Here is a 16,222-nt window from a genome sequence, read left to right as displayed (position 1 = left end):
AGTAACAAACCTACTCCTAAGACTATAGGGATTATGGCAATGGGCCAATTTGCCAAAATGTTGAACTATCCCTTTAAATGAATGTGTTGTGTGTGTAATTACTAATTAGACAATAAACCTTCAGAATTCCAGAAATATGACAGATGACATGAGATTGGTGTGGTGGTATTTATGACCCTGGATAACTCATGTGTCCCAGGTGGCCCAACAAAGACTCATTTCTTACAGATATTTTCGTTTTCCCCGGCTCTCATTCAGGCGACAAAAGAGTGTCTGCTACATGTACACATGTCTGGGCGCTCTTTGCTGACTGGTATGTGTCAAGCCGGTAATTCAAATACCTCGAGAACCAGTGGAAATACCATCCTGGGTTTATGCCTGTTTCACACATACTGTAAATGTGGTGGACTCACCCTCTGCAGGGTCACGGTGTACTGCTCCCACACAGTCTCCTCCATGACCGGGTTCTGTGGAAGGAAAGGAAAGATTAGCATGGTGGTTGGTTTCGTTTGACTGAACAGATTAATAATGTATCACATGATGTAACGACAGAGCCAGTTCATTAGCCTACGCTGTTCTTAGGCAACGGGGGGTTCCCAGTAGAACAATGACAGGCCTCTGCCCGCGTGTTTACAAGTCTGACTAAGAAACTTCTGACTCTTGTTGATTAAATATTGATGAGACCATTTGAACATCCACTGGCTTTCTTTAAAAAGCACTTTGAAATACTTCAGGGTGAAAGCACTTCTTCTTTTGACGGTTCAATGAAACCATCAACAGGTTAAATCAACCGGAAGATACACATCTGTTAAACCTCTGGACAGTTAACAGCCAAAAAAAAACGATGACTCAGCAAGGGTAAGGGCAGCAAGTATAACAATTAATTTCAATATCAATTTACCCTTTTTCATTTTTTCCTCCTGATTAATTGTCAAGACTAACAAGAGTCCCTGCTCCTCAGGGATGGGTTAAATGCAGAGAAAGAATTTCACTGTACTAGCTGTATATGTGACTAATAAAGTACCTTTACCTTTACCTTAAAACAATGTCTGGAAATTGCTTTTACTGTCTGAAAATTAAATCCCTCATATGGTTAATCAAACTTCCAACCACATGAAGCAGAGAAAAACAAACTAAAAATTCTGACACTTCTTCTTAATAATAATGATAATAATAATACAACAATAATCTTTATTGTCCACAGTTTGGAAATTTGTGACCACACTGCTACATGACCTAATGACCAATGATAAGCAACAAATTAACTAATCCAGTCAGTCCTAATGGAGTTAAGACCTAACTTTTGTCAGAGATCATTTACAACCAGGTGAAAAGCTGATTTCCAAAATCCTAATCCACAGACCACACCACAGATTCTCCTAAAAATACCATAGTTCAGTTTTGATTCTGACTCCTTGCATCATTTTCTACCCTCTAAAAATACCATTATTAATTTTCACCCCAAGTATCTACTACATTACAGTTGCTACATCTTTACTGCACTTCCAGATTCCTAATTTCACAATAAAATTCAACACAACTTTGTAGAAGAAATAAATAGAGGAAACAAAACAAACTCTCAGATCCCTCGGAGAACCAGTTGGGTCTAAATTAAAAACAAGCACTCAGATCCCTAACACCACCAGCTGGGTCAAGTTGCCCAAGTCAGAGATCAAATCTAAGCCGCGATCGCAGAATTGCACTCACGAGTCCCTGCAGGATGCGAATGGTCTTGACCGCGTGGGCCCATTTCCTGTGCAGGCTGAGGACGGTCTTCATCGTTGGCACTCTCCGTTGTTTCCTATCTGCGTCTCTCCCTGTTCACCGCCAGCGGTGCTGTGGCAGACTGATGTGCGCCACAGCCTCCTCCATGGCCACAGCTGCACAACCACCAGCAGCTCTCTCCCTGCATCTGCCCGCCTGCCTGCCTTTGACGTAAGAGGGATTCTGCTGGCCTACATTCAGCACAAATCCCACCGTCTGCAGTGTAAACATACAGACACACCAACTCCTGCGCAGACACGCGGTGATTAAACTCCTGAGTGTTCATCCACAAACGCAACAACAAATCGCACAACACGGTTTTCTTTTTGGTTTGATTCCTGCTCAGATGTCGAGCTTTATAAACAGACACTTGCAGAAGCTTTAGAGGCGATTTACACATCTGCAACAAAACCACCAGAGTGCAACTTTATGTCACTGACAGCACAATGGACGGGATTTTAAGTTGCAGAGGTTTTTTTGGTAAATCTGTGTGTTGCTGACATCTCGGGCCCGGGCTTAGTGAAATGGGGGCACGACTCAGGCTGGAAGCTCACCCATCATAACCCACTTTTTTTGATCTTCTGGCCTACAAGGGAAAACCAGATGACCAGTGGCAGCAGCAGAGTCTCTGCAGAGAGCAAAGAGGACTGTGTGACTGAAAACAGGGCAGATGTTACCTATAGAGACAAGGATTTTTCATCTTCCATCTTTCATCTTATATTTCATCTTACAACCTTTTTCTGTCACAAGTGACAGATTGAGAGCCATGCATAAACCGATACTCTTAAGCTGTATTGATGAAGAAAACACGCATGTAAGTGCTGCGACTTCACAAGACACACACACACAAAAAAAAACTGCAGCAGAGGTGAACACTGCAAAGTGTGAATAGAAGAAACATGTAGCTCATGGATGGAAGATAAATTACTCAGAAGCAGCCAATGAAAGTGGCTCTGCCAAGGCCGGACCAGTTCTAATCACACCGCCTTCTTGTAGGATGTGATATGATTGTGATGGCTGCTCACAGGCAGGGCCTGCTGGATAAGTCCAAGTCTCCTGAGTGTGGGCCATTACATAACAAAACACAAGCACATTTCAACTAATGAGGAGGGAGGTTGAAATACTGGGTCATCCTCCCAGGACGTGACTTAGAAAAACAAATTATTTAGAGACGGTAGACTACAGAAACACAGAATGTCTGGGCAGATTTTAGTCAAAGCTGTGTGAACTACACAGCGATTAAAGCCCCTTCAAGTGACATTCAAATTCAAGCACAATACAAAATTCAAGTAATTATTTTTTCTAATTCTTTGGTTTCATAAGTGATTCTCAGTGGTGCATGGAGAAATGATGGTGATAGGAGTTAGTGAGCAGAAAAAGACATGTACTTTTGTATTTTCATGTCTATTAAATATTTTCCCTTTCATTCCCACACAATCTTTCAGGGAAAATGTCATTATATTGCTGTATGTTTGTGGTGATATTTATGCAGAATATGATGTTTGTGTCTCCGTAGTCAGTAGAGCTGCAAATACTGCTATTTTTTTAGCCATAATACGTCAATAAACGCCCTAAGTAAAGTCTCTCAATATGTTGTTTTGTAAGGAAAACAATCCAAAAGCCACTCTCTTACAGAGAGTAGAAGCATGAATTTGTGAAAATGACTAGTGATTTATCAAAATTATTGTAACACTATTTTCTGCCCATCAAGAAAGCACGTCTTATTTCAGACCTCGGTAGGGTTTCTGTGTGTGAGACACAAACAGCACAATTACCACAGCAGGTGAACCACAGCAGGTGAAAGTACAAAAAAGAAAATAGAGCCAGTATGTTTAGGAAAACTGTATAGAAAAACAACAATGTTGAGCTCTCACATTCTAAGATACTGATCTCCAGTTATAATAGTTCAAAGATATGATATTGATATAACCAGGAAATGTACAAAAAAGAAAGAATATTAAAACATTTTTAACAGTAACACACTCAATCCTCCGTGCAGTCTGAGATCACTGCTGGGCGCTGATAACAGAAATCCTGTACTAGTCTAGTCTGCCCCCTACTGGTGTCAGAGCTGCATTACAACGTGAGAAACAAAAAAGATCAACAACACGTCAATGCACAAAGGCCATTATCTAAGTTTGGACATGTGCAGCCTTTAGTCTGGTACCGCTGTGACTATCGTTTAGAAAATTTCTGAGGATAAATTAAGTTAAAAAAAAATAAAATAAAAAATAAAAAAGAAGCAGCTCAAATAGGCTATTTTGCCCATCGGACAAACAGCGAACTGTAAAGAAACCACACAATTACTGTAATTAAAACGCGAGATATCAGCAGGAGTAAGGAGAAGCGGAAAAACACCATTTTAAGCAGGATTTATTAACTTTGTAAGTTACGTGTTTCCTCCGTCGGTGTCCCGTTAGCTCAGCTACAGCAGCAGGTGCAGCAGGATGCAACAGGCTTCAACTGGGAGACTCCGGATAAACTTATTTCCCTCTAAACTACCACGTTACACACTTAACACAGTGAAAGGAGTATGTAAATGCTACTTTATAACGTCTTGTATATTTATCAATAGTTTCAATGTATCTGTAGGCTACTTACGGCGAAATACTGAGTGGCATATCTGCTCAGAGAGAGCAGCCCCCCTCCGTTCACTGGCATCACGCACTTTGAACTGTCCGGGACTTGGACTCAAGATTTTCAGCTAAATTGTGTCCTTAAATATATTCCAGTCGGATGTAGACCAACAATGTGACGAAATGGAAAAGTTCCGAGTGTAAAAAGTGTAAAAGTATCGTCTTCTTGTCGTTAAATTACGCACTTTCCAGAATAAAAACATGAAGAGTGGACTTTCAGGGCAAAAATTAGCGCCGACTACTCCTTGTTTGGCTCAGACTGTCCTAAAAGAGAGCGAGGGGCGATTTTAATTTATCAACTTTGATTCATACCAGTGAAGTGACAGAACATTAAATAACCTCACCCTGGTTTATTTAAAACACAACTTACTTAGTTATCAGTATTAAAAAAACACTGACAACATTACATTATGTTTAAGTATAGACGGGATTACACCTCTGATACCGGTGGGATGGATCAGTCCAAAACTCCCATTGATTTTTAGGAAGCCTGCTGTGAGGCTCCCAGACAGACACACAAAAACAGACTTAATACGGCAAACTGCAGTTCATAATTCTGAGAAAGACAAAAGATAAAAGCATGTAGCGTGTAAACGGAGGGAAACAACGGGAAATGCAATTTGTGTGTATAAATCATTTAACGTGGCCCATACTTGAACTGCCTTCCAAAGGAAACAACAAAGATAGTTTAGTGTATAAATTTAAATAGCCTATAAAATATAGCACTGATAAGTCTCACCAACCCCTCCATCCCCCACCTCACCACACACACACACACACACACACACACACACACACACACACACACACACACACACACACACACACACACACACACACACACACACACACACACACACACACACACACACACACAGTTCAAATCCATAACCTCATTTTAAGCAACTGCCCATAAGCCTACTTATAAAAGAGCAAAGTAGCCTAGATAGTTTTTGATTTATCTTTCTTACTTACATTTACAGCCATTAATTACTATTATGGATTTTGTTTAACAAAACAAAAGCAGAAAGATACACATCATGTACAAAACAGTGTCTCCCTCAAAATGTTTCCACAAAGTTGGAAGATGCTGTTGTCTAAATTAGCACTGCATGCTGTGATTTCCTTTCATTGTAACAGACCAGAAGAAAAGCACAACAAGGTATGTGGTTCTGCACTGTAGAGCTATGTGAAATATGTGAGGCTCTAATACATGAGCAGCTGAAGCAAAGGTCTGGAAAAACTAGACATGTGCAATTGGACCACAATAACCTATTGTTGTTTTCTTGTTCTAGTGCATGTGTGCGCATGTGTGGGGGTAATACTATCCATTCAAGCCTGTCTTTATCTGGTATTTTATCAGCACAACACAAATCACAGATAAGAACGCCAGCTGACCCTGAGAATTTCCAAAATCCCTAATACCACCAAAATGTGAGTGTTTCTTTCAATAACCACCATTTTAGCAAATGATACAATAACGTCTGCTGGTGAAACACTTTATCCACATCTTGGAGTTTCAGAAAAGCAATGACGCGAGAATGAAACGATGACAATTTAAGAAAAATTAAGGTCAATTAGTTCAAATGAGCACATTTCACATTAACTGAAATATGAGAAACAGACCTTAAAATAGGCCGCTCAAATGCAAAACAGCTTCACTGGCCTGAATAATTTGTGCAACCAAGTCATTAAAACAATGAAGTCCCTGGGACATGACATGTCTCCCATGTTAATCATCTTCCTGGATGCAGGACGCGTCACTAAAGCATAGTTGTATTAAAATTAGGAAACAGGAAAGAAGTTCGGGAGACACAGAGTGACTCATACTTTCACAATAACAATTGTGTCATGGGAGAAGCAGTCTTGTTTACAGCACAACAACTATTTTTAGATCCACTAAAAAAAAGATGAATGCATGCATTTTTCATCTTATCCAATGATTGGGTTATGAAAGAGTTTCAAAGAACTTTCAAAGGAGAAACATACAAACATCAAAGACTGAAAATTACTCTTTGAATTAAACTGAGGTTTTGAAATCCTGCAACTGACAATGTACAACCTCTAACAGAAAGTTTAACCTTTTTACTGAAAGATTCGTTTGTGTGCAACAAGATAAGAGAGCTTAAATGGCACTCAGTAGGCTGCATACCTCAGCCAAGGCCAAACACTCCTATGTAGCCTACAGTACCTGGGAGATCCTATAAAGTATAAAGTCATAGATCTCAACACTTTGTATATCAAGATCCAAACATTATTTCCTGACAAATTGATGAAAATGTCATCAACGCCCAATCTTGCAAATTTAAGTGATAAGAAAATTCCTGGATCCGCCCTTTAAACACATCAGAGGCAATAACGAATGTGTTCTTTCCTAGCCCATGCCCCAACCCACCCCATGAGTACTACTTTTTACATAGTTCTGCTGACAATTAAACAAACAAACCAAAAAGTATGAGTGAAAACATAATCTCCTTGGCAGAGGTAATTGCTGCTACGTGACCGTGTACCTCCACCAACCAGCCAAGCTTCACTTTATATCCACCTGTCGAGTTTCATGTAACAAAATGAACCACCGGTTTAGTATCTGACCAAATGTGAGATATGGTTGAATAACGCCCAGAAAAGTGTTTTTGTGGAACATTTTGATCTCACAGTGAAGTTGACTTTTAAGCTTTGGGTATAAAATGTCAACACTTACTCATTTTATCCAATGAGACATTTGTTGGGAATTTGTGCCATAATTAGCATAATGAGTTACTGCCAAAATCACGTTTTATGAGGTTACACTAACCTCTGACCTTTGGCCACCACATGGATGTGGATGTTTGTACCAAATCTGAGGAAAATCCCTCGAGGCGTCCCACATAAATGGGATGTAAAATATACGGACTGACAGTCGCAAAACACACTGCCTCTGGCCACGGCTGTCACCAGCACAGTGGGAGAAAAAGTTTACTGTATAATGAATGCTAGCGCTGTAAGAGCATAATATATTTAGAACTGGTGAAGTGTGAGTGTGGACGTGTTTAAACACAGTATGGGGCTAATGGGACAACAAGTGCAGTACAGACAAAGCTGGCACCAAACCAGAGTCGATGTCACATCAAGCGTCATGTGAACAACATACCATCATAATAGCCGAGTAGCTGCGTGAAGAGAGGCGGCGAAGATACAAGTACTGGGCTTCTCTGGACCAGCAGAATCTGCGACTGGAGGTACACTTGAGCAGGTCAGTGCTGGTCTGGTCAGAGCCAGGCTGGTCCCTGTGCACACAGAGAGAAACACACATTTAACTGATAGCTCGACACTAAATCATATTGGACGTTCAATTCAACAAGTTCATTTGAAATCCACACAGAGGTTTTTGTCAAGAGGAGGTGTGAGATGTTATGATGAAATGAGTTTTATTGCCCATAAACAGGCCATCTTTATAAAGCATGTTCCTAATGGTTTTAACTTGCAGTAGCTCTGAGATAGAAAATAAAAAAACACATAAAAATAGTCATAGCATTTATACAAAAAAACCGTAATAATGTCAGATTGATGTAGTCAGGGTTACCTCAGCTCGGGCCTTATGACTACAAAATAGAAAGTTACAAAATGTGTTTAAAAGACTTGGGGCATAGAGAGGGTATAATGACAGACACTATCCTGTTGTTGCTATATAGGAAATATAGAATGCAATAGATGCGGACAGCGATACAACAGGCAGGTTTACAACTAATTTTTAAAAAATGTTACAATACTTTTTTATATGGTATGTTGAAGGAAAATTATTAAAAACAATGAAAATTCACAGCTTAACATTTTAGCTGATAAATGCATATTTTTTCCCAGAACAAAACATTGTTACCATTTACTGACAAGATAAACCACTCTTATGATATACAACTGTAGCAAGTTTCAAGACCGTTATAAAATGTTCATTTTATGGCAAAAAAGAACCAAAGTTCTGGAGGTAAAAATAAATGAAAATGTCTAAATGGAAGCAAAAAAAAGATCAGCAGAAGAGTGATGCATGCAGTTCTCTGGGTTCAGACAGAGGCAGTGAAAATTGTTGTGACAGTTCAAGCAGAGGATTTTTTGATTCTAAAATTCAGTGTGTGATGCATATAGAAATGTAAACTGATAATAAAGTCGACAGTTGGTCATATTTAAAGTAGCACGTAAAGAGATGTCCTCAGATTGCCCACTGCCCGTCTCTGAGATGTTGCAATCGATTTTTCAAAAACCCTTTGTTCACATGTCTCCACCTACCTTCTCCATGCACTCCCATTACAGATTGTAACAACCTGCCTTTGCGTAACACTCAGAATGACACATACAACCCAGGCTGTTGTGGAAATATAGGGCAAATATTTCAAAGACCAAAGGCTCAGATGGTAAAAAAGCAGGGCTATAAACGGTGAGCAAAACCAGCCACGTGTTTTTCCAAAACTAAGCCACCCATGTAGAGCTCGCTAAAGCCAGATTCACCTGTACACGGATACTACTCACTATAATACTATAATCTGCAGCCTCGTTTCAAGTGCATTATTTCTGACCTGTCAGCTAACAACATGTCCCAACATGTGGCAATCAATGCTGAGCAGAGGCAACTTCATGGCAGCGAGTCAGAGATGAGTCAGATATGACTTTTCTCCTGCACTCCTCAGTCTGAATGAACACAGAGCACAGAGCACTTACTGCAGTGATACTGTGCCTAGAGTGAAGAAAGCAAATTGTTTCTGCATGACTAAAACTGCTGCCCCTTACACATTAAGCACAGACTTGTAGGTTCGGAGGAAACCGGAGGAAGGGCTTTGTATCTTCACAAATAACTGAAATAATCCCAAGACAAAAGAAAGGTTTAGATCTCATTGGGCTTGGCCAATGGGCACGGCCGCTTGAATTTGTTAGGTAAGTATTAGTGTTGTATTTTGACCATTTAAAAAAAAGACTGTAGTAGTTTCGACAACACATGAAAAATGATACCCTTCATAAAGAGGCTTTACTGCAGGACTGCTGTATTAGACTGCAATAGGTTGAGCTGAGGTCAACTGAGTGTACATGTAAAATGTACTGTATGGGTGGATAAAGCTATGATTTGCACAGCTTGGATAGAACCGATATAAAGAATATATAGTGGAGTCAAGGTAATGTTATAGAAACAACAAGCTCTGTGGAGTGTTAAAAGATGTAAGTGGTCAAACAGCACTGTGATAAACTGCACCAGTGTAAAAAAAAAAAAAAAAGAACATGAGTGACACAATTAATATTAAAACTGAATAAATTAAAACCCACTACAAGAAAGAAGAGGAATATAGCTGAATAAGATGACACATGTCCAGCTGCTGTTCTCTACCTGAAACTGAAATTAGGCTTTTTGTATTTGGAAGTGTTCGTATCAAAGATACACAATGAGGAAAAAAGATACAGCTGGTGATAGGGATAAAAAAAAGAGATTGTTATTTGTTTTGTCTAAAAGTCACATAATCAGTAAATCAAATATAACTTAACTGCTTTGCCTAAAGATCGGTTCACTGCTCTAACATTTTCCTGTCCAATCACAGGACACCGCTGGTACTATGAAAAGCATAGTACTGTAGTAGCACACTGTCGCCATGGACATGTGATGTAAAGACTTCTCCTTCATGTAACACACAACTGACACCTCAAATACATGGTGTCTCCCTGCAGTCGCAAGTCGAACAATGTGTCAACATTTTTTTGCAACTGCCTCTCACACTGGTGTTGATTCAATTTAAAAAACCTATTTCACTGCCACTGTGCTGGTGATGGATGAATACACACACACGCGGGTCTAACTCACCCCGGGGGTCTCCACAGTTTCCTGCCGGGTGGCAGGAGCTCCCTTTTGTTGAGGGGTACGATCCCCATGGCTGCCTGCATGATTGTGATGAACTTCTTGAACTTCATCTTCTAATTCTCACCCAGCACGCTCCTGACTGCTGCTACACCTCCATCTCATCTTCTAACAAAGCTCCAGACCAGAGGCAGATTCGGCATCTCCACATCTGCTCATCTCCCTCGGCAACATCACGCTGGAAAAACTTGTCCTCTCTTGGCGCCGCCTCAGTGTACCAGCGTTTCTTCACGTGAGCCACAGCTTGAGTGTGTGTGGCGAGGCGGTGCGAGGTCCCTGTGGTACGGCTACTACAGCTCCTGACTCTGAGATGTCCTTTTTGCTTTTCTGAGCGCGGGAGGATAAAAGAGGAAAACAAACGGGCACGTTCCTGTCAGGCGGTGGGCCGGCCGAGCGGGGATGACACCACGTCACTCTTACATAATTCTAGATCTTCTCTGGACATTACATTAATGAAAACGCAGCCTCTGCCACCACTGCTGCTGCTGCTGCTGCTGCTGCTGCAGCTGTAGCCGCTGGGATAATTGTGGTACTAAGCCCTGACAGATCATGGATGCTCCCCGCCCCTTCTCCTATAATCCCCCCATCCAAGCTTAGTCTTCTTGCCATTTACACCCAGACGAGCCCATCTACTTCACCCTCACATACCCTCACACCTCCGCCCCGGGTCTCGCCCCCATCGCGGAGGTTCATTAATGACAAAACTACGACAAAACTAATCTAAGCTGTAATCGCTCTGCACAGGGACGGATCTGTACAAGACACGTTTTTCGGAGTGGTGTCCCGACGTTGTGGACGCTTCACTTAAAATCTGCTTGACTTAAAATCGATAAAGTACGGACAGGTCTCGCAGTTTAAGTGCTCACTGATGTGTTTTTAATGGTTTCTGGACATCAGTGCTCTACATCGATCAGCTACGACATGAAAACAGATTACTGTTTTCATCGTTGTGGTTGATGCGTGTTTATTCATGCCATGTTCATTCTGAGTTATAGTTCTTTGATTAAAAACTTAATATGTAGTGTAGCTTAGCTTCATGGTTTCACTCACAGATCAGTGACATTAAAGGAATCAGGCAACTGTATTAGATCAGCTCATAGTTTGGTTGTTGTAGATTTACAGGACCAAGAAATATGGTTTCCTAGAACTTTTCTTGAAAAATAAAATAATAATTCTTTGTATTCCCTTGTTGCATGTAGCAGGCAAACCCAGTGCTGCTATTGGTCCCTTGTGGCATTGACATATTACTATTTTAATGTTTAAATTCAAACATCCACTTAGTGAAATGATTTCAGGTCATTTCATTACATTTTGAGTGCATTTTAACATAATAATCATTCTGGGCAGTGTTTTTGTGATACAATATTTTAGTACTGTTTATGGTCTAATCCTGGGACATCAGGACCATTTGAACCGGTCTCTCAGTTGCTGTTATTGTATAAGCTCTAAAAAATATGACTGCAACTTCAGTAAACTTTTTATCTGATGAGGAGGAGGAGGAGGAGGAGGAGGAGGAGGAGGTTTCATTGCAGCGCTCTTGGCACTGTGTGTTTTCATTTTGTTAATCTACTCGTACACTAAAAAGTCTGGTTTGGTATTTATTTTTGAAGGTATTTCATATTTTCCTACACAGGAGAGGCTGTCATGACAGTTAAACACAGTAAATAAGAAGCCAGAGGGCTCAGTATGTGTTTTCTTCAAAGTCGCTTCAATATGTGTCCAGTACAGTTGATCTTTAGTGGTTAATGGTTGTTTTATGACTGTTATATAGATGTTGTAGTAGAATACATTTTCAATTTACTACAAACTAACAAAAAATGGGACTTTAACTGCTGTCACCTAATTCATTTCAACAAGGCCAGGGAGATAACACAGCAGGGGGGTGGATGCAAAAGGCTCCAGCCAACACACAGGGTGGCCCGCCAGATAAATGGGAAATGGTAAATGGTCTGTATTTATATAGCGCTTTTCCATCTTAACGATACCCAAAGCGCTTTACAGTACATCACCCATTCACACACACATTCACACACTGATGGTGGAAGCTGCCATGCAAGGCGCTAACCACGACCCATCAGGAGCAAGGTGGGTAAGGTGTCTTGCTCAAGGACACTACGGCAGCAACCGGGACAGAGCGGGATTCGAACCGCCAACCCTCTGATCATTGGACGACCCGCTCTACCACCTGAGCCACTGCCGCCCCAGAGACTTGGACCTGGTTCAGAACTTCCTACAACACAATCAAAACCAATCTGCATCGCATTTTTGTGCCGTTCTGACTCAGACAAATGCCCACAAACAGGACACTAGTCAGTTTTCAGGGCAATTTTTTTTTTTTTTTTTTTTGGGGGGGGGGGGGGCATAAAAAAACCCTGCAGAACCACACTGGAAAATAGCCTGATGTTATTAAGAGGACCGTCTCTAAGAGGATGACCACTTCAGGCCAAATCTGATCTCTTGTACACACTCAAACTTGGATTTACAGACTGATATCTTTTTGTTTATGATTGACGTTTTTGTCATTAATGAATTCCCACGGTGCATCCCGTATAATTTCCCACCTAATAAGGAGGGAGTTGCACCCTGGGCTGTTACATTTATACAAAACCCCCAGCGTGCATGGCACACAGATTAAATGTCTGTATCGTGTCATCCCCGAGTCACCAGCTGACAGCAGGCTGCCATGTCCTGGGAGGTTTGAAAATAAATAAATAATCTCTGCAGCCTCTTGACGAGCTGCCAGCCAATGCAAACTCTGGACAGGATTTATATTCCAGCAGCTTGGACGTCTGGATTACGGCTCTGGAGGGTCGTGCCATGAGAGCTGCTGCAGATTTCACTGAGCAGCAGAAATCCCTCAGCACTCCAGAGGGTGGGAGGGAGGGGTGGGAGGCGAGGGGGGGCAAAATACCAGGAGGAAAGCGGAGGAGACACAAAAATAACAAGTGTCTATTTTTAAAAACACTAGGGAAACAAAGGGTACAAAGGAAGGAGGAGAGAGAGGTTCTCTGAGTTCACCCTGGTGTGTCGTCTTTGTCACAGGAGCTGAGATTAGGAGCCTTGTCTGGGCTGAGAGCGGTGAGGACACCAAACCATTAAGCTCTGCAAAATTCACACAGCGGCATGACATTCACAGGCGGTTTTTATCATAATCCAACACCTTACACTAATCTCACACTGCACACTCATCCAGCCAAAACTGCATTCAGAGAGGAGTGTGTATGTGTAATGTGCTGGGCTACCACACTACACACACTAAGCTTAAACACAACATAGGTACTATCTGGTGTGTGCACACATCTGTCCACTTTTTTTTTAAACCAAAAGTGTAAACAACCCAGAGTCTATAGATCTGTGAAGCCTCGGTTTTTGCTTCCTACAACTACAAAAGATTTTTCAATATTTTGTCTTTAACTGAACAGAAATACAGGACAATCTCAGGAGCTGCAGGAGACTGAAGCAAAAAGGAGAGAACACTGGTGGATTTACATTCAACAGGTTGTAATGCTGCTTAGTGTCTGATGAATCCGGACTGAAAATATCACTGTGTGATTATTTTTGGCAGATATTAGCCACTGTGATATGAGTAACATCTCAGTTGGGATGATTTTTTTTCTCCAATATATTTTCAAAAAACAAAATAAAACAAAACAGAATATTCCTTTCAGTATAGATTAAATATTTTGCAGGTCAGTTGCTGCACAACACTTAATTTATGATATGTTCTTTCTGACATATTTTAGCTTTATATTGATATTTTGATTACTTGTTCAGTGCTAATGTTAACACTAACTTTATAGGCACTTAAACACAGCCAGAACTGTCTGCAGCTACCACACAAGTACCATCATCAGACCTCATAAAATCACTGATTGACCAATATCAACATTCACATCATCCAGTTTAGCTTTGCACAGATGGTTGCATGATAGATAGTTTTAGCTATATCCTGGCCAAGATCTGATATCTTACTTATCAAGAGCACCATGTTAAGCTTCTTGGCTTTTTTTTGGCTCAGCTACTGCTGCATTTTCATAAACTGCAACATGAAACATTTTAATCTTTTGGTATTTTTTCTCCCGAAGCATACACACTCCCACCGAAGCAGTAGCCTGATCAGTGCAGATACAGAAACTACAGAGTGCCCTTTCAGCAAACGTTAAAGCCTATTTTAAAACTGTGACAAAATTATTCAGTTGCGTATTTTTTTGGTTGGCCTCCATCAGACCTGCAGGTTGGGACAGAGGTTCCTATTTTAATTATGAGAGAAGGCAGAGAGTGATTCACTCCTGCAGCTAATCCCTTTGTCACTGCATGTTTTCACTTTTTAATGAACTCTGAGGAGGCCTGCTATTTTCTCCCTCTTTCTGCAGGGTGAGCAAATGTCGCTGGAGTTGTTTGGTCGTCTTAATGCTTTTACATAAGCAGTTTGTTTTCTCTGCCCCTTGTCACTTCCCCACGTGTTGCGAGTAGCGCTGCAACGCTGCATTACAAGGCCCAAGGCCATTATGCAATGTCCGTATGCAATGCATGTGCAAGCCAGATGGAGGGGACACATGCCACTCACAAATCTGTGATAAGCAAGAAGAGAGAGAGGAGGAACGAGAGAGAGAGAGAGATTGACAAACACTGAGGAGAATCAGTGTGTGCACGTGCCCTACCCAGGTATGAGTCAGGAAACAGGAAGTGACCTAGAGAGGCAAACTGAAAAATTCCCACTATCCAAGCATGAAAAAGACATGAGGAAAACAAAAGCCTGTTTATTCTACTGCTGCAGGTTTTCCTGGCTGAACACCACAGCTGAGTGAGCACATGTAGCTACTCAGTCTAAGTCTCTAAACTTATTTCCACAGCAGACGTTTTGGCTCGTCAGAGCAGGAAAACCTGCAGGTAAAACTAATGACATTAATAATGGCACATTCCATTTAGGTGAATTAGCGCCAGGACCTTTTGCATGTTGCCACACCAGTGAACCTAACTGGGACACATGAATAGAACAGAGCCTTTGTTGCTGAAAACTGTTTCTCCGACCACTAACCCTGCATAGAAGTGAATATGTCTGCCAGCCTGTAAAAAAAAAAAAAGCTCTATTGTTTCTTGGGTGTTGATTATAACAACATGCAGTAGCATTTATGTTCTACAATTACACACAAATTACACAAGGTGACTTTTAAATGCTGATTTGAGTCAGCGTTAGAAAATAAGACGGAAGCACAAAGTGATTTGCATTGTCTCTTATTTACACACTTACCAGAGACGGTGGAGCTGTCACACACAGAGCTTCCCTGGTCACTCAGAGGATCTTTGGTCAGGGACGCTTTAACCTGTGGTCAGGAGAAGTCAAACCGTGCTATTAGTGGGACACACTGATCAGGGACAGAGGGCTTTTTATGGATGGTGGAATTCCATTTAGCTACTTCGGTTGAACGTTACTGGTATTGTGCAGACTGGCTCACCTTTAAAATGTAATCTGTCCAAACCCTACAAAAGGAGCCATTATAAATGTTATGAGTAACACCTATGATGCAATTCTGCAGTGAGAAGTATAAATGTCTGTTATGAAGACATACTAGTTGCAGATAAGGTTTTAAGCAACCATTAAGACCATTATTCTTGCTGGAAATATAGTGTAACAGCCAAATTGATTAAAAACAAAACAAAAAAGGTCAAATATGTACTATATGCGGTTTCTTTGGAGGAATTTGTAATCCTGACATAAAATTGTACCCACAGCCCTGACTGCAACTACACTGTAATACCAACAAATATGTAAATAGGGAAAAAATAATTTAATGCACCCTGATGCAAGTTTAGACCCAGCTAAAACATCTCTAATCGAATCGAATCGAATAAACAGCTCCACAATAAATTCTACCTTTGCAAGGGTTATTGTGTTCAGCTCTTGTTTAAACTCTTTCGACCTCATTCAGTTTCCTTTAACTGTGTTGCAGAC

The 16,222-nt window shown here is 41.0% G+C and overlaps 1 protein-coding gene across 4 annotated transcripts in view; it reads right to left on the bottom strand.

Moving 5' to 3' along the window:
* tjp2a (tight junction protein 2a (zona occludens 2)) overlaps positions 1-16,222 on the bottom strand; it is a 38,366-nt gene that overhangs the window by 21,274 nt on the left and 870 nt on the right. The window contains exons 1-3 of one of the 4 annotated variants that reach the window (XM_085793958.1): positions 10,216-10,408; positions 7,531-7,666; positions 414-467 (exon numbers count right to left, since the gene is read on the bottom strand). In XM_085793958.1, the coding sequence (XP_085650084.1) occupies positions 414-467; positions 7,531-7,666; positions 10,216-10,322 (297 nt within the window). In that variant the 5' untranslated portion in view covers positions 10,323-10,408. Of the gene's footprint in view, positions 1-413; positions 468-1,707; positions 1,963-4,365; positions 4,677-7,530; positions 7,667-10,215; positions 10,409-16,222 lie in introns of those variants that run through there. The other 3 variants (XM_085793962.1, XM_085793961.1, XM_085793959.1) reach the window with 3 other exon arrangements.

The sequence above is a fragment of the Trachurus japonicus genome, chromosome 12 (genome assembly GCF_045865225.1).
Source record: "Trachurus japonicus isolate A0001 chromosome 12, Traja_1.0".
NCBI lineage: Eukaryota > Metazoa > Chordata > Actinopteri > Carangiformes > Carangidae > Trachurus > Trachurus japonicus.
Note: the sequence above shows the minus strand (reverse complement) of the source record. Positions and strands in the feature narration are given on the sequence as shown.